At 36.9% G+C, this 26306-nt stretch overlaps 2 protein-coding genes across 3 annotated transcripts; one reads left to right on the top strand and one right to left on the bottom strand.

Annotated features, from left to right (window-relative positions):
• On the bottom strand, positions 1-17601 carry ZBTB49 (zinc finger and BTB domain containing 49). Of its 2 annotated transcripts, none has more exons than XM_031588373.2 (8): positions 17518-17601; positions 15825-15994; positions 13085-14190; positions 8548-8594; positions 4890-4963; positions 4061-4143; positions 3814-3975; positions 1-1888 (listed from the first exon to the last, which is right to left on the bottom strand). In XM_031588373.2, the coding sequence occupies exons 2-8, from the start codon at positions 15974-15976 to the stop codon at positions 1221-1223; spliced, it is 2292 nt and encodes a 763-aa protein (XP_031444233.2). In that variant the 5' UTR covers positions 15977-15994; positions 17518-17601; the 3' UTR covers positions 1-1220. The 2 variants fall into 2 exon arrangements, with proteins under 2 accessions (XP_031444233.2, XP_089995789.1); XM_090139663.1 differs by lacking the exon at positions 17518-17601 and adding an exon at positions 17283-17510.
• On the top strand, positions 17595-24991 carry LYAR (Ly1 antibody reactive). Its single transcript, XM_031588374.2, has 9 exons — positions 17595-17721; positions 17954-18140; positions 19270-19384; positions 19910-20017; positions 21248-21331; positions 21986-22328; positions 22568-22666; positions 23423-23508; positions 23810-24991. The coding sequence occupies exons 2-9, from the start codon at positions 18019-18021 to the stop codon at positions 23942-23944; spliced, it is 1092 nt and encodes a 363-aa protein (XP_031444234.2). The 5' UTR covers positions 17595-17721; positions 17954-18018; the 3' UTR covers positions 23945-24991.
• The last annotated feature ends 1315 nt before the right edge of the window (positions 24992-26306 follow it).

Genomic DNA, 26306 nt, shown 5'->3' with positions numbered 1-26306 from the left:
TAACGTAAAACATCTTCACTTTATTCAAATTAAGTTAGAATTTCCTGATCTTGATCTTCATCATACAAATAATCTTCTATGCAAAATAGTTTATAAAATACTAAAAAAGATTTTATTGTAAAAAAAATAAAGTTTCTAGATATACAGTTACTTTGCACTATCACAAATAATATTTAACATTTAATTTTAATATCACAATACTCAAGTCATGTAAACCAATGGTCCTACTGGTAAGAAAACCACTTTTCAAACCCAAGTTCACCAGGGATTTGTTCAATATTTTCCATTTGTCACATCTACAAGAGATGCTCTGAAAGTAATGCTTCCTATTTTATGATATCAGCCTATGACATCAAAGGATGGTGGAAGAGCAGCAGAAGTTGAATCTTCCCACTAATACTCCATTACATTTTGTTGCCATGTGACTGATGGGAGAACAAGGACAATCTGACAAAATGGTGTCTGACGTGGAAGTGCATATGAAGAGAAGGTGCATTGCTGATTTCCTCCATGAGGAAAAAAATCAAGCCCATTTGCATTCATCAATACTTGCTGAACATACATGGAGACCAAACAGTGGATGCGAACACAGTGAATGAGTGAGTGGTGCATTTCAGCAGTGGCAACAGTGATGTGAAAGACAGGCCATACTCCAGACATCCATGCAGACTGTTTTCAGTATGACATGCAGGTTCTGTTCATTGCTTGAAAAAATGCACAGCTAATACTAGAAAAAAAAGTATTTTGTAGCTGAGAACTTTTTCTCTTTATCACATAGTGTTCTTGTGCTCTTTGTATCTGTTGTAGTTTTCATGGTAATTAATAGGAGGCATTACTTTCGGAGCAACCTATGTATATTCTCACATCATTCTGATGGCCTGCAGTTGAACTGCACTCCTATAATGAAATTAAACACTGGCCCCTCCTTTCCCCTATTATCAGGTTTAAAGAAATAGTTAAATAGTAAATTTTAGTACATCAGCTACATAATGTAGTCACAGAAGAAGAAAGATCCTCAAAACTAGAACTGAACTTTACTGAGCAGCAGTGTAAAGGCAGCCTACGCTGTATTCTGGGCACGTACCTTGATTTCTACCAGTACTCAAGCTAGTGGGTTGAAGAACTAGTTCAGACCTCTTTACACCACAGTGTAATCATAATAGAGACATATCTATTGCATGAAATGCCTTTAAAAATTTTTGATTTAGTTATTTGACCCTTCACTGTTCCAATTCACTTTCATTCTGCAAAGTCTTCATAGCTAAACCCCAGAGGGTCATGCTAGAGAAGAATGGTCCTTCAGTATTCTTGTATGCAACAGATGATGTTCGACTGCCTAGTGGATCACTACAGTGACTGTCCAAACTAACCATAGAGGAACGAATCATGGAAATACTATCAGACTCTAACGTTTCTTCAGCAGAAGATCCATCTACATCTGCATAAGCATATGGTGGTGGAGTTTGCTGTGTCTGAGCTTTCTGGAGTTTAGCTGAATCCACATTCAATTTCTGTTGGTTTGCTGAGTCATGATGTTGAATCATTGATCGCAGCTTACAGTAAGAATCTGCAGAACTGCCAAATTCAGTTGAATCTGCAGTTGGACGAATGGGAAATTTAACTGACACTGGTAACAACGTAACAGACATTTCTTGGCCAAAAGAGTCAGAGCTCTGAGATTTGTCAAGATCAGAAGTTTCAATCCCTTGAGTAAATTCATCTAGTGTGTTTGGACCTTCATCAGTGGCTTTGCAATGCATTTTCTTGTGCCGCCGTAAAACAGCAGAGCGAGTGAAGCATTTGTTACAAGTTTCACAGGTATAGGGCTTTTCTCCTGTGTGTGTCCGCACATGTCTACGCAGGTCACCAGAGCCTGCAAAACATTTCCCTACAAGACAGAAGTGATAACATTATGATTTTGTTCTTAATACAAGCACATAAACAAGCTCTAATTAGAGAAAGTATCAAGTGATGAGTTATGGCACATCCCAGTTGCATACTTTTATTTAGGGTTTCTTCTGTTTCTACAAATCAATTACTTGTTTCTTCTCCCTGAACTGATTTTCTGTCTTATGCTTCCAGTGCTTTAGTTTTTGTCTCCAGAGAAAGGAATATCCATTAATATTTGAAAACCGTGAGCACTCTCAATCTGTTTCAATCTTTGTGGTGGGGAAAAAAGCATAAAATGAAGATCAATAGGAGTCCTCTGCCTGGTAAAGCAGTATGCTTCTAATTATATTCTTCCAGCTAGAACTACATCATAGACAGTAATGATTTATTCGTTAGAGAGCAACTATTCTTAAAATGCTCATAAGTCAGCTTTTTTGTTTACTGTGAGGTAGCATAATGCAGCAGTCCATTTTTTAACACAAAGAATGCATCAAAACTATTTTTTAATTGCTGTAAATATTAAAGTACGATAAAATAGCAAACTGTTTGCCTGTGTTAAGAACCACAGGTTCAAATAACTCAATTACCATATTGTAATTAAAAAAAAAAAAGACCAGGGGTGAACCAAGGCAAAGTGCAGAAGCACAACTGAATGAGGAAGCATTAATTTTCAGAATATGATTCAGACACCTCATGTTCTTTGGAAGAATAAAAATAACTTAATACCTCTTTGTGATTTTCTCATTTCACCTAGGTTAAAGATTACTTTGTTTTGTATGGACAGATACCAATTAAAATCAATTGTATTATCTGAAAGCTCACTGAAATTGCAGTCTGTTTTTGGCATACTTTTCATTCTACTGCTTTCTTTTTTTCAGAAAAGCCATTAAGCAGTAAAAGTTAAGATTACAAATTACTGGAATAGTAAATGTGGACTTTTTGCTTCTGTGAATGATAACAGTTGATCAGACCTTCTTAGTGTATTTCTTGCTCTCAAAAGATTACCTGGCTAAAACAGAAAAACGATCAAAAGACCACTAGAAAACAAGAGGAAAATAAATCCACTTAAATACTAGCAAAGCAAAGTTTTGTTTATTCTTTCACAGCCTGCATGTCTGTATTTCCTCCTTTTGATGCAAGATGTAATTAATTACAGCTTCTGTTGCTGCCTCAGGACATTGCCAATAAAACATACCACAGTTAGACATTATCATATGGTAAGTACCTTCCTCTAAAGCTGATTCCTCAGAACATGAAAGAAATTATATCAATATAGCACTTAGAGGCAGAAAAGTAAGTAGCCTGCAGGATGCTAAGTAATACATGAGATACAGACAGATTGCCATTTCTCAGAACCACGTTATACTAGGATGAATCACCGATTAAAGAGCTATTTTCAAACCATTTGGAAGTAAAATCTACCTTGCAGATTTTTAAAATGGATGTTCTCTGGTGTGAGGCTTTGATCAAGTTCTGATTTTATTACAGAAGTTGAAGCAAAGAAGCAAAATGTTACTATCGCTCTATGATTGACTCCAGTTAAATCTCAACAGCATTTAACCAGCAAAAAGAAAGGAAGGAAGAAAGGAAGGAAGGAAAGAAGGAAGGAAGGTTCTACTGATAGCCAAGTGATGCCAAACCAAGCTTTCAGTTAGAAAATGAACAGGCAGTATCAGTATTTCTATGGCAAACGTGTGTTGATTCCCTATTTCTTTTCCACATTCTTCAACTGAAATTCACTTTTGAACAGTTGAACCGTTGAGTACACCAGAAGATATATTATGAAAGATGCAAGACAGAAGATTTTGTTAGAAATTTTTGCAGTGTAGTATTTCAATTTTTTAGTTGTTATTCTGCTGACACTGTAAACGTTACTTATTTAAAAAACTAAGATACACCAAGCCTATGCACAGTAAATCTTACCACATGCTGAACAGCTGTATGGTCTCTCTCCAGTATGTCTGATTCTGTGCTTTACTAATTTTCGTTGCATGTTGAATGACTTCCCACATTCATCACAGGTGAACACTTTATCTGCCGTATGAGTCTTTTTGTGCTCCTTTAAATTACTGAAGTTACTGAATCCTAGAAAAATACGACAGAGTCTAAAATGACTTCTCACATTTCAGTCAAAAGACCATAAGAGGCAGAAGCTTTGGTTCTTACCTACCTCTGCCACAGATATCACACAGATGAGGCTTTTCTCCAGAATGAATAATAATGTGACGCTGAACATCACCAGAAGCAGCAAATCTGTAACAGAATATATAAACTGTGTAACTGGGTTCACAAGATCCTATATTCTCCTAAATATAACCACAACTATATGGAAATCAAATATAATAAATATTGGATATTCTGAAGAAAAAAAATCTAAACCACAGATGTCCAAATTATTACATTTGAAACTAACATTTTGAAGTTGGCAATGACTACTTAAATATACGCTAGGGAAAAAAAAAAAAAGAAAAGAAGAAAAAAAACAAACATCTTCCCCATAAGTGTTATTAATTTCCTCCACTTAACATAGTCTAAAGTGCTAATAACATTCCTATTCCTAAATTCCTGTTAGCAGGAGGAAGAAATATTTAATACTTTGTTTAAATCTGTCAAGGTTCCATACTGTGTAAGTCTCATATAACGGAATAACAAAGGAAATGATATGATCAAGTAATGAAAACAGAAATTGAGGTTAAGGTACAGAAAAGCAAAATTTACTGTGCATCAGACTGTTCAAAGTACACACAACAGTATATATACCCTTAACTAAAGATGCCAACATAAAAATTTATATCAGGCCACAGACTGTATATGTAGTGACATTCTTATTAACGAGACCTGCAATAAGAGGCTTACATATTTTAGTATATAAATGCAATGTCTTCTTATGAAATTTAGCAGCACACTGCTTTAGTTCTTGGCCCTTACTTTATCACAATAACTAAAGAAAACACAAGTTTTAACATGGTAACTTTACTGGAATGAACAATTCCACTCACCTTTTTCCACAGATCTCACAAATGTAAGGCTTTTCACCAGAATGTCGACGTAAATGAGTCTGGAGATTACCTGCCTGAAGGAACAGTAATTTAACATTTAACTTCAACTATCCTGTTGGTGTATTCAGATAAAAAAGACAATTAGGTTAACAATGAAACAAGCTTTTTATTTCTAATTCTGAGACAGTTATGACTACAAGGCATGTAGAAACTCCAGCAGTAGATTTAGATTACCATGTACTTCTAGTCCAAATTGCTTATGTATGCAATTATATATTGACATGAACAGAGAAGAAGAGTCTGGAATCTGACATTCAGGAAAACAGATCCAACTATAAATAAAAATGACACTAACAAGATTGCAATCAAGAAGAAAATTTAATAGTAATATGTTTGTCTCATTTTCCCTGAGCTACAAACAAAATACTGTTATAACAGGATGCCTAAATTCACCTAGCAGGAGGTAAAGAAAAGGAGTAAACACTTTCCCATCCATAGAAGAGTTAAGAGCTAAGTGCTCCAAAGCCATATTTACCCACATTAGAAGAAAATGGAATAGGGTGTATAGAAATGAACAAATAGGATTACCGCTAATTAATTTTCATTACACATCTTTCCTCCCCCAGTCCTGTAAACATCACACCAGTCTGCTGGCAAGCCAGCTAAGGACAATTTGACAAAACCATGTCACTAATGCCAACTTATTTTTTTAGTGCTTCTGAGTCGTTAAACTATCAAGAGTCCAGTGCTCAAAGAACAAGATACAGCTCATCTCCATAGAAGAGCTGCAGATGTTTAAAAAAAAAAAAATGCGTGCATACTTCCAGGGTCCATTTTATCTAAGTATATTAAAGGGATGTTTCTATCAGAAAGAAAAACGGGAATGTGAAGATTAATACACCCTCCTCAGTCACAGCAAGTCAACAAAAATGTGAACCTCAGGAATTTCTTCCTACTTCTTTAGATATAAATTACCTTTGACAATCAATCACTGTAATCACAGCTCACGATATACAGAACAGACATACTGCAGACACACATGCAAGACAACAGTAAAAGAATGAATGTACACACTGAGAGAACTTTCTTTAACCGTGCAAAGTTTTTCAGGCAGATGTTGAAATGGAAACAGAGAGGCATTGGTTACCTATTTCTGTAGGAGATAATGGATTAAACTGACTTCTCCAAGAAGTAATTTGTACTCTGCAAAGACTGAGGATTTTTTGCAGAGGTGCTTTGGAAAGCAGCATGCAAGAGACAGAACCTTAACCTTTATTATTATTAACAAAATACAACAAATGCATGTGATATTCTAGATTAAGAGAGTCTGAATACGGAGCACAACAATTATTCTGAAATGCCTCCAGTAGAGACATTTTTGGTTCAGAATAAAAATATTTAACAGATAGCAGCAAGCAGATTTATTTCTTAACTGTAATGCTGTATCACTTCTTGCTAATGAGGGCACAAGCTTAACTGCTCCAAGACAATACAAAAAAGTAAAAAAAAATTAGTCTGTCTTCTTCCTAAACCTGTAAGACTGCATACAACCTTGGCTAAAGCACAATATGCCATCCAAGTGAAAAGATGTAAGGGAACTTTTGTGAGGATTTCAGTGAAAGAAAATGTCTAGAATAATCATCTTACTGTTCTTGGTTGCATAGTATTCTTCATAAGTTCAGAGACTGGAGATGATACACTAGACTTGCTCTACTTGCAAGTGGCACGCTTTTAAAGAGAAGGAACTGATGCCTATCAGCTCCCAAAAGGAGCTCTGCAGGAGGCAGTGAGGAAGTAAGTAGGATATTCTGGATCACGAGGAAGAGGAGGACCACAATGCAACATGTTGCTTACTAGTAGGGAAAGATGCAGGCTTGGAAATTCTAAAGAACCCTTTCTCTCAAAAAATCATTTGTGGTTATTCCACATTATGAGTTGCCATTTTAATTTTCCCTGCTTTCTTCAGTTTCTGTTTCACATTCCACAAAATGGAACATCATTTCAGCTTAATTAAACAGGACCTGGCATACCAAACACAACAACTGCACTGTGTCCAAAGCCCAGAGAGCTTAAATAAGAAAAGCATTACTATTTCTGTGTCCACAAGCTGAGAAGTTTGTAACAGAGAACAAGATCTGAGATGGCCTTTTCAGCAAAAGATAAACAGTAATCATCCTCAAATCTTACTTTGGTCTTGCTTATTTGCATGATTCAGAAGCATGCACCTCAGAAGTATGCAAGCTCCTATTTACGACAGGAAGTGCAATACACAGACTGAATGCTATGGCTCATTCTCTGGAAGTTCACAGATTTCAGAGTGTACCTTCAGACAAGCATGATAACAGAAAGGGAAGTTCTATAAGAGCGTTAAATTAAAAGGCAGAAATTTCTGCTTTTTTTGTTTTTGTTTGTTTGTTTTAATTAATGAGGAAAAATGCATATTGCCTTAGAGTCTGCCATACACACTGCATATATGAAGGTTTTTTATTCCCTCTTCCTGCACAGTAAAGATCTACAGTGCAGGAAACCACGTTTGCCAGAAGTGCTTTTAGAGAAATTTGCGAATACCACTTTTTTCTTTTAATGAGTGGCTGCTCAGCCATCAAAATGAATGAAAAGGTAATTTTTTTTCTGGCTAACAAGCAGCCCCAGATTTGCTCAGAATATCTTGATAATAGCTTGCTCACTGGATGCAGTATATATTTAGTTCCAGACCAGACTGTGCAACTGCATCAGATACAGGGATCAAAGAAGCCCCCTGGTCAGCTGCAAAAGGGGCCAGAGAAGCAAAGCACATGTGGGTGGGAGGCTAAAGGCCCTATAAGTCTAATCTTTAAACCTCTAAGGAAGATCAAAGTTATTTGATAATTATGATGCAATCTTGGTATAATAATATTCTGTCTCCCACAGTTCAGCATAAATATTCCAAATAAGAAAATAGAAAAGAAATGGAAATTTCTGAAGGACAAGACAACTAGGCAACTTATTTCTAGAAATACAAATAAGTTGTACTCAGAATAGTAAACAAGCATAGCAGGGCAAGTTAAGACAACTACAGCGTAGGCCCTGTGTATAAGTAGGGAATTTCATGAGAATTTTCTTAAAAATTCTGACTTTTGTAACTTCAGATAGACTATGCTGTACTTATTCATATAAGAAAATGGAGCCCAAATTTATACACTCATTTTTCTAGACAATTCAGAAAAATCTGCTTAATTTATGTCACTTACAAAGATTAAAATTGCACTGTGAATACAACATATTATACAAAATTTTCATGTTTTCTAGACACTTATGCAAAAATGCTATTCAGAGCTAATTCCTAAACATAAGGCAACAGCACAATCTGAGAACGAAAATTCTCTCTATTTCAAATAGGCTGTGGCTCCATACAGATAAACATTCATTTGAAGATAAAATACATACCAGGCATCTACTGAGAGCAGACAGAATCAAAGGTACAAAATGTGTCAAAGACATCTAAAGCACTTAACATGTTATTTTCAGATAAGATGTTAAAATATTTTATCTCTAAAGTCAAGTCTGTCCGAGCAAAAAGTATCTAATCTACAGACACAAAACCAAGTTTATTTTTAGAATCAGAACACGGATGCATTTAATTTTCAAGTGTAAGTACTATAATATAAAATATTCCCACCTGTGAGAAGTGTTTCCCACAAATGTTACATTCAAAAGGTTTTTCACCTAAAAGAAGAAACAGAACATAGAACTTCTAATAGCTGCAGCAGAATACAAATGCTTCAAATTTGTACACTTCCTTTTAAAGCGTTTAATGTCAAAAATAAAAATATCCCCCAAAGGACACTTACCCGTATAATTAAGGGGAAATTTAAGAAGGAAGAACAGCATTTACCATGAAGCTTTTTAAGGCAGGCTTCTCAGAAACAGAATTTATATTTCAAAATAAACAGAAGAGCTTCGATATGAATAGGAATGCTTTGTTGTTTTTTTTTGTTTGTTTTGTTAATACTTTTTGTCCAGATGAAAGGAGTACCACACCGTCAGGAACAGAACAGATGTCAGGTTTCTACCACAACAGCAGAAGCTATGGAAAGTGCACCGGTGCTTCCATTTGTACATGCAAAAGCCCTCTCTTAAAAAAGAATACGGAACATAGAGAAGCTAATTTGGGAGGATTCAGTTTGCCCTGCTTAATGAGTACCATACGCCTCCAATCAGCATATAGCCAGCCATTCATTGACCTTAAATGTCTATTTGCCTTTCAGCAATACATGATAATTAACTGTAATATGTCTGAATTTGTGCATCTAAAACTTCTATCCTTGAACCTGCCCACTCCAGTATTTGAAAATAACTTGATGTCCCACCTAGAATGTGACTGTGCAAAACCTTAAGTATTTCCAGAAGGAAAAAGAGATCTTACACTTTGTTTCATCCTGCTGATGAACCAAAAAAAAAAAAAAATCAGACTATAAATTTTTATTTATGTATTTTAATATGCATTCTCCAGACTTTCAAGAACACCACTTGGCCACTTGTAATCTTATTTTTCACCAAATATTCTCTGCACTGTGATTCTTCCTCCATCCTCAGAAGTGTTACAAGTACCACCTGGAATACCCAGGCACCAAGGTTCTACTTGCCATCACTGCTGCCAAATACATGTGATACCATTTCAGCATCAAGGATCAAATGCAATTGCCTCAGATTTTAAAATCATAGAGTGAACATAGTTATATGGCCTAACAGACAGGCAGCAGTCTTCTAGTTACATGAAAAACTTAATCTAAGTCAATCTTTTCTACTTACTGAAGAATGGAAAAAGTTTCAAGAGAGTTTTTGTCCAAACATAGGAAAAAATAAAACAGTAACTCAACAGTAAGTAGCAGAGAGCGTTGACTTTATTACGACTCTAAATGTACAAATGACCAGAAATTCTGATACTGACAAATCAAATATAAATTAAACCAACAGGGGATCAGAACTCTGGCAATTTGGAAGGCTTCTGACAGCCATAAAAGCATTGAGATAATTTGGAATGGAACACAATAAACTTTAGTGGCGATTCCTGCAGAAATGACCTATATAAAAAAAAAGTTACTGTTGACTCAAAGATTATTATCTGAACAGAAATCCACCCTAAAAAAAGTGGAAGGGCTAAGGTAGAAGTCAAAGGCTCAAATTCCTCAAAATAATTGTAGTAGTCTGTATGCAGCTCCACTAGGACTGTACTGATGCACACACTCTTTGCTTCAACGAACTTAGTAGTCTTCTTTTTCCCATGATAAAAATAGAACAAAAAGGTTCCGTTTGTTAAAGAAACACCCAGCCAATTTTCAGAGAACATTTCTACACCTGCATAAAACTCCAAACAACCAGGCATATCAGGTACCTACTGCAAGAACAAATTCTAGCAGCAATGCTAGATTACTGAGTGCTGCAGGTAATGCGTGGATAATGGCTTCCTAGGCTGTGTTACTGAGAGCACAGCTAGTAAGCTGAAGATAATTCTCCTCTGCTTGTCACTGCTGAGACCATACCTGAAGCCTTAAGAAGGCAAACAGGAAATCCTACTGCTGTCTATGATCATTTAATAGGAGGACTGATGAAACCAGATACTTGAAATGATAAGACACAAGGCAACAGAGACAAGTTAGATTATCAGATACAGGATAAGACTCTTTACTCCATTGGGTAGTGAACACTGGGACTGCTTTCCTGGAGAGGCTGTGGAATCTCTGCCTGTGAAGATACTATAAACTTGACTAGACATGGTCTTGAGCAAAACAACCTAATCTAATTTCACCTGCTTTGAGCAGAGCATTTGGACTAGATAACCTCCAGGAGAATTCTTCTAACCTAAACTATTGTATGACATTATGTCTGTCATTAAATTCCAAACTAAAAACCTTATCTGAGATAAACACTCATCTTCCCAAAGACCACTGATGGATCAACAACAGTAGAGAAATTCGGAGGGAGGGAAGAAAGTAACTGAACTGCACTGTGACAATGCTTAAACAAACATCCAGGAGACTTCTTAACCCTTGAATTGACTTCTGTTTTTTATCTTCTGTTATATCCTCCTTGTTCAACACTGCAAGATGAAATAATTATAAAGTGCACAACAGTGAGACCAGAGCTCCACAGGAGAAAGACAGCAGCAGTGTTCCTGAGGCGAGGAGCATAACCCACTAGGCATGGAATACTGGCAACTTGCTCAAGCAAAGCTCAGAATGAAAAGGTTGGGGATCAATACTGCATTCCATGACAGGGTAGCTGCTCCTGCTTTTTCAATCCTTCTATGAGTTCTTTCCACTTTTTAAAAATGACACATTGTCTGAAAATATGTTTGTTTTTTTTAATAACTGTTTTGTTTTGTTTTTTTTTTTACTAGGTAGGTAAGGAATGTGTTAAGAGGGAACGAGACAGGTTCTACCACAGAAGTCACACTAATTAAAACACATTACAACATTCAGTCAAGTCAAATCCAATAGACTCTACTTCACTGATATGCAGCTGTATCTACAGAAACAAAAATTTTAAAACATTTCTATCAGGAACCCTAAAGTGATTCCTATAAAGTTTAGTACCCAGTCCATCCCCTTAACATTTAAGTTACAATGCATTACACAAGGATCAAAGCTAATCTTACACCTTCTAAAATTATTTTATATGGTTTACCAGACTCAGAAGCATACAATAACACAAATCAATTGTACAAGCAACACACTCTTAAAACAATCAAGAAGTCTAATGGACACCACAATTCATGAAATCTAGACTCCTCCCAATGATTAAGATATCTAAGGGCAAATTATAACACATTTCTCACAGTTGCAGCCTCTCTCCCACATTTATTCTCTAGCAAAAACTCACATTTTACCAATTTCAGAGTCTCTCCCTCAGTTGGGACTTCTCTAGATGCTCTATCTTCTATCTGACCACCTATTCTCCTGAAATTTGTAAGACTTTAAAATATACTTGGTAATGTCAGTTTAAATTCAACAATAGATTCAAAATACAAGTCGAAGAAAGAGAGGATGGAGATAAAACACATGCAACTGTTTCACGGGAGAACAAATTAATACAGTATTACTAGTACATGTAACTACACACATGCAGATGCATTCAAAGACACTGAATAAAAACTTCAAAAGACCAATGGAAACTGTTCATATTTTCAGGTTCTGACTTTCTTTTCTACTAATCACATGGATAACTAAATTCATAATACTCAAGATTAATTAATAAAAGCAATTAGTGTCTGCTAAGAGGGACTCATTTACAGTCAAGGTAGCAATACCTTCCATGTTCACTTGCAAAGAGACGTTTATCTGACAAGACCTAGAGAGATGCATTTATGTATTTAATATGGGGAAAGAAAAGGACAAAAAGTATTCTACAGTACTCATTGTGAATAATGCCATCTCAAGGACGTGGAACCAATGGTGTTACTTGACTAGCTACAGTATCTTTTAAAATCCCTTTTAAAAAGCATTCCTAGTTGTAGAAATAAAATACAATATGCTAATTCAAATGAACAAACTAGTTAATTCAAAATTAGACTCAGCCTTGTTTTTCACTAAAATAAAAATGTACTTACATTTATGTTATGTTTAAAAATAATATTACCAGTAAGTATTTAAAACAAAGCAATTTCAAAATTTCCATTCATTCTGTAACTTGTTTACATGAGTATTACTTTCTAGATAAATATCATGAAATAATATATTTTACAGGTTAAAAAGAAATGACTACCAAGCTCTGATCAGTTCTATTTTACAATGAATAAATCATAATGAAGAAAGGACTATCGTTGCCTAGAACTCTTACAATATCTTCTTCTACTTCACTTTTGTTGTTATCTGCCTTACGATTTCCGGACTTCCAGACAACCTGACTCTTTTGAAGTAATGGCAAAAATGACATTTCCATTAAAATAACACACAACACTCCTTGAAAAAGAACCCAAGAAACAAGCATGAGGCAGGAATCTTCAATACAACAAAAACTCTAAACTAAAATAGACTCAGACTTCCAGTCTTTATTTACTACATGATTATTCACTGAAAATAAACATTAAAAAAAAAACAAAACAACACAAAACCTTTGAAAGCATACCCTAAACCAACATTTCTGAATCAAGAGACACAAGACATTCTCCTCAATCCAAATATTTGGTCTGCAGACCAAGTTATCGGTAACTGTACCTGTATGAGACCTTTTATGGAGCTCCAGATTGCTTGGATGTTTGAAAGCCTTCCCACATAATTCACAAGTATATTGCCTCTGTGACTGAAGAGTCTGTGACTGTCCTTCTTGTTCCAAAGGACCTTGAGATCTTTCAATGTCGACAGTTTGTTCAAAATTCTCAGAATTCACTGAGTCATCAGCTTCTTTTTCTTCAGCAACTCTGACATTCGTCACGCCCATGGTACTTTCATTTACAGATTCATTTACTTGTGTTATTCTACTATCATCTCCTTTAGGCTCTGGGGGCTGCTCTGCAGATTTCTGAGATCTCAGAAAATTCAACTTTTTGAGGTGTACTGCCTTTTTCAGCCTCATCTGCTTGGTGGGCTGCAACAGTACGCTTTCTGTATCTTGATCTGGAGCAGCTTCATTCAAGGGCTGAACCAGAAAGTTTGATGGTAAATGTTCAGAGGTTTCCAGAATACATTCAGGGTGACTGACGGGACAAGAATTACTCTGTACTGTGTTTATTTCTGTAGATGTATTGTAAGAAAAGGACTGTTCTGCTACTCTCTCATTATTAGAGCAAGCATTTTGCTTATAGAACTGTTTGCTATAAAAGTTGCGCAGTTTATAATAGTAATTTGGTTGTTTAAATGGAAGTTCTGTGCAGTTGCCATCTAAGGAGTTGTGTGACTGCTTCTGTAAATCACCTGAGGGTGTGTGAAGATTAACAGACTGTGATGTATGAGAGTGGTGGTCAGCCAAGACTTTGCTAGCTTGTGTGTCGGATGAACATTCTTGTAACAAGTTTGTTCCATAACTGTCATTGGTACAACTAGTATCTGCAGTCAAACTATTCTGCAGGGAAAATACACTATTGCAAGGCATGTTGGTTGTCTGCTCTATGGCTGTAGAAGATTTTAAAAAGGTGTGGCAAATATTCAGCACATTTTGCACTTGAAGACATTGCGCAATATCCAACATAGCTTGTACATTGTCCTGACTAAGATCCAGATGGGAGGTATACATGAAGTCCAAGATCTGGCCAATCCCACCTACATTTTTAATGTCCAAATGAAAGACATCATTCTTCTGGCCTGAAGAATTCTGAAAAAGGGTCCTGACAAAATAAGGCAGATGTTCAAATACACAAATAATTCACAACACTTTTGTAGGAAAAGAAAAAAAATCACATACACACACACACAAACATCTCAGACTGTCTGGTATGAATAAAAAACTTGTGCTACGTAGTCTTAGCAAATTTGTTGTGGTTTTGCAGATGAACTTCTCATAACTGCTCAAATATTTGTTTCATACTATTATCCCTACACTATTACACTTAAAGTAAAAATTAAAGCAGCAGACTCTTTTTATCCTACACTCACAGATTCTTACCCAATGCTCTTTAAATATTTGGTGCAGGGATGTATTTATGGACTGTTTGCAACAGTCTACAGACTCAGAATGGTGTTTTCCCTTCCACCATAGCAATTAGGACATGAGAAATTTGCCAGTAAAAAGGATAAGATAGACCCCAAAGTCAGCAAAATTGCTCTCTTCTAACAATCAAGTTTATCTATCAACCATCATCAGTGAACCTTACTAAAGACAGTTCATTAGTTCTTTTTATGCAAGTAGACAAGAGGATGATAATAGTAAACAAAACAGAATTATTTTCCATTATTTTCAATCCTTTCTGTCATACACCAAAAAAAATTTGGTGCTGAATGACCAGGTACTGAATGAGAACTGAGTAAAAGAAAAAAAAATTAAAAAAGAGTAAATGTATATGAGCCTAAAACAGCATCACACACTGAATTTTATCTTCAAAGTAACTGAATTCACAAGACAGCATCAAAGCTGCAGCTCTTCATATGCATAACCAGTCCTAGACTGACCAGCTTGGCTCTGCCTCAACCAGGACCTTCACACTTTCCATTAAAATCCCCAGTCCCTAACTTGACACTCCCCCAGAAAATGATGATGTATAAATCATGGTTTTGGGTTAACTCACAAATTAGCTTTGTTGAAAGATGGGCATAACATCAATGAGCAGTGAATCTTACACAAAAAGGCAGTTGAGGCTTAAAGAAAAGCAGTTTTGGGTTTTGAAAGAATCTCCTCTGGGAGTTCAAAACTGAAAGCAATTTTGAAAGGATCTTCTCTGGGAGATCAACAGTGGGTGGGCTATAGCGAGGGGAGAAAAACAGGGAGTGATGTTGCTTCATTAGCTACCTGCATACTTTAAAACACGTACTGTCTCTCTGACAATTTCTTCTATGCAGAGGTTCAATATTACCTATGTAATCAAATTTTGTTTTGGACACCATCAAACAGAAATGGATAACATGAACTGTCTGGCTCAGCTCACATTCAGTAATACTCTTCATGTAAATAGTTACCTTTGCATGCTGAAATACTGACTGCAGTATTTCATGCCAGAATCCCCTGTATGAAGCAAATAAATGTAAGCAAATAAAAAATAAAGAGTTTCCAAACTCAAACACTGTAGTAGTTAATGAGGCATACCCAAAAATTAAATTCGGATGATCACTGTTTTTAATTAGGTACAATGCTTGATGTAGGTTCATCTCTGGACAAATAGTTTAACTTTTTACCTTCCACTCTAATAGTTGCTTTGTGTGCAACTACCAGAAAAAAAACCATAATTAAACCACTTCTCATGTAAAACCTCAAAAAACAGCATTTAGTTCACTTTTTTTTTAAACAGAAGAAATTTCTGCCACATACCTGAAATACTGACTAAAAGCAGCTAACACATTTTTGTGTGCTTTGAAGCAGACACCTTTCACCACCAACATGCAGTCACAGAGAAGACCCTGAATGCGCTGCTCGTGTAGCTGCTGGAGTAGATGACAACTATGGCTAGCAACAGTGTCCATGCTAGAAAGTCACATTACCTACAATAAAATAAAATGCTAAAATGAATTTTAAATATCAACTCACAAAATGAATTTAGAACATGAAGAACATTTTTAGCATTTTTTAATCTCCTACAGGAAACACTAGTTTAGACTTGCCATGTGAGCTCTGAAGATATTTCTCTGTTTAAAAAAATCAATCACAGTATCACTCACCAGAAGAAACACAGCAGCAGTTATGGAAAATATTGATTTTAATGAAGTATCTCTTACAACAAAAAGCTTCTGCAAGAATGTGCAAGCGGTGCTGCAAATATACTGATCTCTATATCCACAGGAAATGCAAAGCCAACAACTTTAACAAGATTATATGTCAAAATTGTATCAGACCTATAAAACAGTAATATTTATAGAGGACAAGCTCATTTATTTCATCATCTCAGCTGGGCAGGGAGAACTCTGGAGCAGCACTGTTTGTAGCACATTCACTGCTGTTGCAGCTAAGCACATTTCTCACAAATCTGGTTTAATAGACAAGCTAGAATGGCAACTCTTTTATTAAACAAAATGCAAAGCCTCATAAAAGTCACTTTTTGAACATGTTGAAGAGAATGCAACTGATATTAATCTCACACAATATATCCACTTTGAGTTCAACACTTTTTTTTTTTTTTAAAGGATGAAACTCCAGCCTTACGTACTGGTACACACAAATGGAAAACTTAAAATCTTAGGACAGTGTTAAGTTGTAGTCTTTTAATTGACAAACGAAGCAGAAAAAAACACAATGCTTGAATGTGAGAAGAGCACAGTTATCCCGATTTTCAATACTGATGACAGGCTATAGTTCTCTATTTTAATGTACTCCGTTACAGAATCACAGAACGGCCAGGGTTGGAAGGGACCCCAAGGATCATAAATCTTCAACCCCCCTGCCACAGGCAGGGCCACCAACCTCCACATTCAATACCAGACCAGGCTGCCCAGGACCCCATCCAGTCTGGCCTTGAACACCTCTAGGGATGGGGCATCCACAACCTCTCTGGGCAGCCTGTTCCAGCACCTCACCGCTCTCTCTGTAAAGAACTTAAACTTACCACACGTTTCCTTTCCTCCTAGCATATCAAAGTGGTACTGCAATGTACATTTTTATCCCCCTACTTCACCTTGTCTTTTACCAGGCTTTAAAATAAGCTAGCCGCACCTTTTGCTTGTCTCCCCCCCCCGGAGGCTTCACAAAGCCGTTAGCAACCCACGAATTCGGGCCTCCTTAGCAGCCAGACGCCCCGGTGTCCGTGAAGAAGGGCACCCACGTCGAGCTACTCACAAGCAAGAGCAGCCCCAGCCCCACAGCCGCTATTTACGCGCAAATCGAGGCTTCAGGATCCCCTCAGACCTTCAGGATCCCCTAAGCGCGGAACAGGGGAAGGGCGGAAGGTGACAGAGGGACAGCGAAGAACGAGGCAGGCACAGAAGGGAACAGGCTGGGGAGACAGCGGAGCGCGGCACGGCTTAACAGACGACCGAGGGAAGGAGCCGGCCCTGCTCAGCCCAGCGCTTACCGGCTGCGGTCACCTCGCAGCTCCATCCCAGCGCCAACCCCACGCTCAACCTCCGCCCGCCGCTTCCGGTACCGCTCCTTCCGCTTCCGCTTCCGCTCCCGCTGCCGTTCCGGAGGTGGCGCATGCGCAGAGCGGCGGCCGAGGCGGGAGCAGGGTGGCGGGCGCACGTGTGGTGCCGGCCAGCAGTTGGAGGCGGCGGTTGCGGTGAGAGGGAGTGCGGCCGGGGATCGTAGCCCGCAAAGCGAAGGCAGTGGGGGGAGGAAAGGTCTCGGAGACGCGGCGGTGCCGCTGAGGAGACTCCCTGAGCTGGCGCTGGGAGGGGGCAGCAGGAAAGGGAGGGTGTAGGGGAAAGCCGAACTGCGAGGCTGTTAAACGGGGGAGATAAGAGCTGCAGTGCTTCTTGCAAGCGGTGGCAGCGGGGATCTTGTCTCGCCAGGGCTGTGCTGTGTGGGGAGGAAAGAGATCAGCCCCACCTCGTAGCAGCTGCTGACCCTCACCGCCATGGTCGTCTTCACGTGTAACGCATGCGGGGAATCCGTGAAGAAAGCGCAGGTTGAAAAGCACGTGAACATTTGCAGACACTGTGAGTGCCTCTCTTGCATGGACTGTGGCAAGGATTTCTGGTAGGTAAATAATGGCAAAGCAGCCTTGTTTGCTCCTCAGTGGTTGTCACACATCAAAGGTTTTCCTACAGTGCATGAGAGTTTGGCAGTTTCTGAATAATTCAGATTTATGCTTAAAAAGCACACAGGTTTGTTTCAGGCTCAATCATCCAAGTGCGAATGAAAGCTTGGAGGTTCTCCTGTACTGGCAGGAAGATGTGTGGCACTACACTCACTTGTCCAGAGCATCTTTGTGCACCTCCCATGATCTCACCTGGCCCGAATCACAGAATCAAAGAATGGCCAGGGTTGGAAGGGACCTCAAGGATCATGAATCTTCAACCCCCCTGCCACATGCAGGGCCATCAACGTCCCCATTTAATACTAGGCCAAATTGGACTAGTATTGGACGGACTGGACATCAGTGTCAGACTGACAAGTGTCAGATAGGATCAGTGTTGTTGCTGAGAAGGCCATCAGCAGTAGATAAAGGTGTCATCGGTACTGAGTACGTACATTAAGACCAGGTCTGCAGACTAAATGCTACTTCTGGACATTGCCAGAGGTTATATGAGGTTGGCAGTAACATCCAAAATTGTGAATTTGCCACTTCTTATAACTCAGAAGACAGCAGTGCTACTATCTGCTTTTTAAATATGAATGTATGAACTTGCATTAAAAAAGTAAGCTCATCCTCAGGTAATCACAGTTGGCTTAGGTTGGAAGGGACCTTAAAGATCATCCAGTTCCAGCCCCCCCTGCCATGGGCAAGGTTGCCAGCTGCTAGATCAGGCACCACATCAGGTTGCACAGGGTCCCATCCAACCTGGCCTTGAACACCTCCAGGGATGGAGCATCCACAGCTTCTGTTTATCTCTCTCAGTACTTTGTTGACAACAAAATTGTTGTTATTCATTTCTTTTTGAGGGTCCACACGCATTGATTAGAACTGCATTACTGCAGTAGTGTAACCACATTTGATGTAAGCAGTCTTACAAGCAGGTACTTTAACCATGTTGAACTTCTATCATATAAGAGTTAACAGTATTGAGGCATAAACAATAGATGCTGTTACTTCAATTTATTGATTACTGAGTCTGTTTGGAGGATTGAACTTTTTAGTGAACTATACTTGAAAATCTGTGTTCAGGGGTGATGACTATAAGGACCACGTGAAGTGCGTAACTGAAGATGAGAAGTATGGTGGAAAAGATTTTGAAGCCAAAACTAGTAAAGGAGATGCTAAACAACAGGAGTGGCTTCAGGTAATGTCTATACTGTATACTGATATAAGTAACTCTTGATTGTTGAATTGACTTGATCGTTGTTACTGAAGCAGGCACTGCTGCCAGAAGAAACGCATGTCAACTGTGGCCTCAAAGATGGCTTGTTTTTCACAGTTAATTCCAGAAGTAAAAACGTTTGCAAAAGTTTGCAAAAAACAGTCAGTTGAGAGTTCATTTTCTTAATGAAAGCACTTTTCAGAGTGCAGGGCTCCCCTTTATGATGTGGTTACCTTAATTTCAAGTGTAACTTGTACAACAGAAAGTATCAATGAGCAGTCCTGCTTGCCTCTGCTCAGTATCATAGTATAAGTATTTATACAGGTAACTGATGCTTATGATAAAACTATGGGATAGTGTTTATTCTCAAGCTTATTGAATGATTTCAGTTGGCCTATACAGTCTGTGGGTAATTTTTGTCCAGTGTGTTTCCAGCTTTCATCCCTTGCATGCGTCTTTTGATCATTATGCTTCTTCACTGATTTCATCCTGGTTTTCTTCGTTCAGAAAATTCATGAAGTAATGAAGAAACCCAATATAAACCCGAAAGTGCGGAACATTTTGGAGCAAATGCGTTCCTTTGGTAATATTCCAAGAAAAAAAGTAAAATTCCAGGTATGTTTTAAGAGCTTTGTAGTAATTTGTGAAGTGAACTTAAAAATTGACTTTCCTAGTGTCTCTCTCTTTTAAGAAAGGTGGGACAAATTGTTTTATTTTGAGCATCAGGAAGTGGATGCTGTAATGTCCAACTTTCAAATAGGAGATGTTTGTAAATTATTTCTCCTTTCATAAAAGGTGTCTAAATGCAATTTATCTAAATGCAATTTTAATTAGTTATTAGGCCAGGGACTCACAAAGATGATTCCCAGACTAAGGGATTAAGGTTGGATGTGTAGGCTTGTTCTTTTTTAATACTTCCTTTTTTCTTTTTGCAATTGCTTTTGAATGTCCATATTCTTAGACATATTTGCAAAGAATTTTAATGTCTGTGCCTTAGGTTTTGCCTGGGAGATGCAAGAAACTGTTTGATATAGGGAGTTTTCCTGTTGATTAGTGTTCTGAGTCCCTCTCCCACACAGGGTGCTTAACTGAAGTGCTTCCCAACCACAGCAGACTCCAAATGCTTTATGTGGTGTCTGTGAAGAAATACAAGTTGACCTCTTCTCCACCTCTTTTTGTGTCTCAATTTGTAAAGCTGAGAGAAAATAATGATTGCTTCTAAGTGATTCAGATAGGATGTAATAAAACTGATGTGAACTTGCTACCAGAGAGCTAGCTAGAAGGTTAGACTAGTTGGACAAAATTGACAAAAACATTCTAAGCAAGGGAAATTTTCTAGAATTTTTTTTCTTTTTGGTAAGATGTTGCATTGAAAGATCAAAAGTTTTTGCAGTCCATTATTCCAGTTTACCAGTGCAACCTTCCCAGGTATCCCTAAAGGATTATTTGTCTCTAGTGAAACAAGCAAGAACAGACCTTTAATATTTTAGCTCATATAAACAGTCAAAAGTTTTAGTAGGGCATACATACAACCAGCTCTGTTCAAAAGCTTGAGGATATCATTTTCTGTATATTGATCTTATCTGGATTATTGTTGGTGAGGCAATTGACAGGCATGGCATAGACTTTTAACAATATGCTATACAAAATGCTAACACAAATTAGCATTGAGTTTTAAGGGATTTGTAGAGAATAAACATCGAACAGGGTCTTCATCATGCAAAATAACAAAATTCTTAAATTCAAGAGCTAAATATATGGTAAGAAGAAGAAAAGAGGAAAAAAAAAAAGGAAAAGGAGATACACTTTTTAAAGTTATTGGTAGTGTGTTCTTTTCCTTCACAGAACTGGATGAAGAACAGTTTGAGAGTTACTGACAGCACTTTGCAAGATCAGGTGTGGGATATTTTTTCTGAGGCAACTGGAGATGTAAGTTAAATTAGGGGTACAACATTGTACGACTGGAATGCAGTAAAAAAAATGTTTATCTGCAGAAATCAAAGCTTTGTATTGCCTGTAACTTGATTAATTTTAGCAAGTATATCTTAAAAAACTATACAGACTCTTCTTTAATCTGCACATTCCTTCTTCCTTGTATTCTGATAATGTGACTAATTGTTAATAGCAGTGTTTCAGAATGGTATCTTTGCCTGCTAAAGTACAGTGTTTTAGTTTAGGAAGTACATAATGTTTTGTCTCATCACATTTATGTTTTCTAGCATTCATGTTGATTGTGTGCCCTTAGAAATTCTGATACTGTATTTTAAATGCCTTGAGAGTGGAGTATTTAAACATGGACCCATGCAACAAGTACACCATTTTCATAGTGCAACATGTACCATAAAACATAGGAAAACAAATTAAGCCAAGTCAAAGATTTTTTTTGCAAGATAACATTTCTGCTGTGATGGTGAGGTTATTAGTTAGAAGAATCAAGCCACAGTGTTTACTACTGGTGTTATCTTGTGTAATAAGCTTGGCTGGATTCAGGATATTGGTGTATTTCAGAAATGATGTAGTGGAGAAAAGTTGAACTATCAATAAAGGCATGTCAAAACTGTAATACTCTGTCTTTCAAAAAAGGTGTCAGGTAAAAAAGAACATGACAAACCACAACAGGATGGAGTACAGTCTGCAGAAAGTGGGCAAAAAACAATGGCAGAAGAAAATGGAGTTACAGATGGTAAAACCGAGCGGAAAAAGAATAAGAAAGAACGAAAAGAAGAGAGACAAAAGAACAATAAGAAGGAGAAAAAAGATCTGAAATTAGAAAATCAGCCTGTGAGCTCAGAAGCAAAAAAGAATAAGAAGTCCAAAAAACAGAAGGAGAGCTTGGAGAATGAATTTGAAATGAACGGAAATGGCTATCAAAATGAAATAGAAGAGGAAACAAATGTCAGGAAACGCAAACATAAACATGTAGAAGGTATCTATCCTTACTGTACTATTGTCTCCAGACTTTTGTCAGTGCCTAACAGATCAATAATCTACCTCAGTGGAATTTTTAAAAGGAATTAATATTAATATATTAATAATTAACACAAATTTAAGAGAACATGAACATCCTAGCAAATACAAGCTTATGTTACAAGAATAGAAACTTACTCCTTATAGAACTTTTCTTCTAATTTTATCACTTTTTCTGTGTGTGTATTTCATCTCTAGAGGAACCTTGTATCACAAAAAAGAAAATGAAAACTGAAAGCATGTCAGAAGACATGGAAACAGAAAACACCAATGGCAATGAAGAAACTCTTGGAAAAGGTAAAGATATTCCAAAAGGGAAAGTTTAGATGGTTACAAAACTGTGCTACAAAAGACCTCATGCAGATTATGGTGCTTTTGTAGCAAGCCATGAAATAAGTTGTGCCTCAATCATAACATTCACCTTTCTGTTCCAGAGGAAGAGGCCTGTGCTACACTTTACACCTAATTCTGAATTCTTATGTTACTTTTGTGGTGGCAACCTCTAGCTACACTTAATTTTAATTTAGTGAGGAATTTGGCATATTTCTTTCACCACATTAGGTTTCTTCCCTGCTGCCATATGCTTTAGTCATCACAGAGGAAAAACAATTAGCAGCTTTGTATCTGTTTTGTCTTTTACATCACCATTTTTTCTAATTGAATCATAAATTGGAGTTTATCTGTGTTTGACTTGATTTATGCTTTGATAAGCCAAGGCACTTCATTATCTTTGGGGAATGCCTGTCCTTGAACATGCAGATTGTATACTATGTAACAGTTTCTGATTTACAGCTGAAACACAGAAGCTAAGTAAAGGCCATCTTGACCCTAACTGCTGAAGTTGTACAATGATTCTTCACAGACATCCAATTAAAATATTCAGAAACAGCCTACCTGACTTTATGCTTAAGACACTCTGCTGTTGTAGAGTCAGTAGGATAACAGTGAACTGTGATGGCAGCTGAACTGGTTCTAAAAGTAGTAGGTTGAAGGTTCCTACCACAAGAAGATCTGTATACTTTACAGTTTTATTATTTTCTAATTATTTTCTAGGTAAATTCAATTGGAAAGGAACCATCAAAGCTGTTCTGAAACAGGCTCCAGACAATGAAATTTCAATTAAAAAACTAAGAAAAAAGGTACAGTACAACATCCTTTTTTTAGGTTTTAAGTCTTCTTTGGTCTTGACATTTTTTTTTCCTGGAGTGCTGAAGCTTGTAAAATCCTGTTCCTGTCAAAAATGTTTGATATTAGCAGAACATCAGTTGACAGAATGACTAGAACTAGACTTGTTCTTTAGAACTCAGTAGAATACAGAGGCAAGTTCTGCAAAGGCATAGCATAATAGATTCTGTGCTGCTTTTAATACGGTAACATGAATGTATTACTGCTTTAACTGGATCTTTACTAATTCAAAGCTGTTCCTCTTTCTTTGTGCAGGTTATAGCTCAGTACTATGCAGTAGCTGGTGAACATCACAAATCAGAAGAGGATATTCTAGTCATATTTAATAAGAAAGTGAACAACAATCCCAAATTTAAAGTTTTAAAGGACAAAGTGAAACTCCTGAAATAAGTTTTCATACTTTCCATAGTGTTTGCATTGCAGACTGAGTCAAATTCTGCTGTCAAGTGCACAGACATCATATATTAGTCTCAGTTTAAATTGTTTGTGTATGAGAGAACAGAATTTAAGACCAAATTCCTCTTCTTTTTCTAGATTTATCACAGAATATTTTAGGAGTGCTGCATATCTGTTTTCAGATATTTTTTAATTTTTAAGGAAAATGTATATTTTTTGTACAAGTTTTAAGAGACATTGAAAATAGTAGGCAACAGCTATATTAAAATTTTTCCAGTAATGGATTTAATTTATAGGCATGAATGTTTATCAAGACCAGGGTTGTGTGGCTTTTTGTAGAAACTACTGTAAGAGCAATAGGATTTTCATATTCAAAACCTCACCACAGAAAAATGTTTTGTTATGATACAATTAAAAAATTGTATGACTGATAGTTCCTTTATGCACTGTAGCTTTAATAACCTCTTAATTTTGTGTTGTGAAGTGCATAATTACAATGTCTGTAAAATTTGTGTATATAATACTGCACATTCAGTGAAAATCTAAAGACTGTTACCTGTACATGCATAGCTACATAATGTTATAATTAGCACTACAACTGACTAAATAAGTGATGTCACTTAGACTAAAAATTGACCAATGAAATAAATGACTGTAAAACACCACCTTAAATGTATTAAATCTTGTCAGTTGATGATTGTACCAAAAAAAGAAACAAACCAACCCAGAGGAAATCTGTGCATGAAATCCACAAACTATACATAATTTTTTGTATTGCAGTCAGTGAAAGAATGTTAAAAGGGCAGCAATCTTAAAATACCTAAATTTGTAAAACTACTGAATATTTTAGAAGTATGAAAATGTTAAATGTCTGGGTCCAGTTTCTCTGAGTACATATTTGTCTTGTTTATAAGAAAAAAATACAATAGAAGTCCATAATAAATTTCTCTCTTCACTAAATGCTTGTTTCCCAGTTCATGAAAATGGCTTTGGATGTATGTGAATAAAGTTTATTTATTTATGGCCCTGGGGAAACTGAGTTCTTTCAAAGCATTCCAAAAGCTTATTTTTACTTTTTCTTTTTTTTTTTTTTTTCCAAATATAGGAAAGGACATAAAACTAAAATGAATACACTCCCATTTATCTTTTCACTATTTATTTTACTACAAATATTAATGCTACATAGAGATATTAAGTAGTTTTGTTGGACTAATTGTTAGAGGTTTTAATTTTTGTTTAAAATTCATTTCAGGTTATGCCATTTTCTTACTTTGTATCTTTGAAAGATAAAAAGTTCTTTTGTTGACGATATGATGGTGACAATGTTGACCATGTTGTTGACCATAAGAAATAATAAGAAAATAATAAGAAAGGGAGAGAGAAAGAATAGGCTTTGTGAACCTGTATGTTTTTCCTTATGAATATTGCTGGAAGTACTACAGTATGGTAGAGGAGTCTATGTCCCTATAGATCACTTCAAATGCTACTTAAGTCCAGCACAGTTGCATTACTGACATGTAGCTCAACATTAAAAATAATAATAGAAAAGGAAATCTATATTTTTTTCATTAGACAATTAAGAGATTCCTCGGAGGTCTGAACATAGCTTTTCTACTTAAAACACATTCAAGATTCAGTTTACTACTTGCAGCTAACGATGTCTCTATCCAATTGAAATTACCCTCTTAATAATTACCTGTTTAGTGGTCACCATTTCAAAGGGGGGCATGCTCCCTGGCATTCCATTCAGAATATTTCACCAAGACAGAAAAACAGCAAGACCTTCCTACTTTTATCTCAGAAATGATTTATCAACGTATTTACTGATTTTGTTTTTGTGTTTTTTTCAATCCCATGGGTCTGTTGCAAGGAAGTTACATACATTGGGTGCTCTTTTGTTCTTACGTGAAGGTTTTAGCAAATCCAAGGGGGGCAACAGTATAAGTTTATCTGGAGATCTTTAATTGCATTCAGACAGCATGCAATATTTTAAAAGGATTATTCTAGGCAGTATGAAAGTGCAGCAGTGTACAACCCACAGTGGTAATTTGGAAATTTGCTGCTTGGAGTTTAATTAATATGCTCATTAAGCATTATCTGATTCCAGTTTCTTGGTCAGATGACTAATTTTATTGAACAGCTCTTAAATCTTTTGAGTGACTTTGGGGTCTTTCACCTTCGAGAACTAATGACAAGCCTGACAGCCATCTACACATGCTTGTGTTTCATAGAATCCTTAGAGTTGGAAGGGACCTTTAAAGGCCATCTAGTCCAATTCCCCTGCAATGAACAGGAACACCTGCAGCTAGATCAGGTTGCTCAAAGCCCCATCCAGCCTGGCCTTAAACATTCCCAG

The sequence above is a fragment of the Phasianus colchicus genome, chromosome 4 (genome assembly GCF_987193195.1).
Source record: "Phasianus colchicus chromosome 4, bPhaCol1.hap1.1, whole genome shotgun sequence".
In the NCBI taxonomy this organism is placed as follows: domain Eukaryota; kingdom Metazoa; phylum Chordata; class Aves; order Galliformes; family Phasianidae; genus Phasianus; species Phasianus colchicus.
The sequence above is the reverse complement of the archived record's forward strand: the minus strand, read 5'-3'. Positions and strand labels throughout refer to the sequence as shown.

What these genes read in the sequence shown, in the direction of transcription:
- ZBTB49 (XM_031588373.2), bottom strand. Translation starts at nt 15,976, where the DNA reads ATGGACACTGTTGCTAGCCATAGTTGTCATCTACTCCAGCAGCTACAC. An exon ending in GCTTTTAGTCAGTATTTCAG is followed by an intron (nt 14,191 to 15,824) that starts GTATGTGGCAGA and finishes TTATTTTGTCAG; the next exon opens with GACCCTTTTTCAGAATTCTT. An exon ending in CCATAAAAGGTCTCATACAG is followed by an intron (nt 8,595 to 13,084) that starts GTACAGTTACCG and finishes TTCTTCTTTTAG; the next exon opens with GTGAAAAACCTTTTGAATGT.
- LYAR (XM_031588374.2), top strand. Translation starts at nt 18,019, where the DNA reads ATGGTCGTCTTCACGTGTAACGCATGCGGGGAATCCGTGAAGAAAGCG. An exon ending in CAAACATAAACATGTAGAAG is followed by an intron (nt 22,329 to 22,567) that starts GTATCTATCCTT and finishes TTTCATCTCTAG; the next exon opens with AGGAACCTTGTATCACAAAA. An exon ending in TTAAAAAACTAAGAAAAAAG is followed by an intron (nt 23,509 to 23,809) that starts GTACAGTACAAC and finishes TTCTTTGTGCAG; the next exon opens with GTTATAGCTCAGTACTATGC.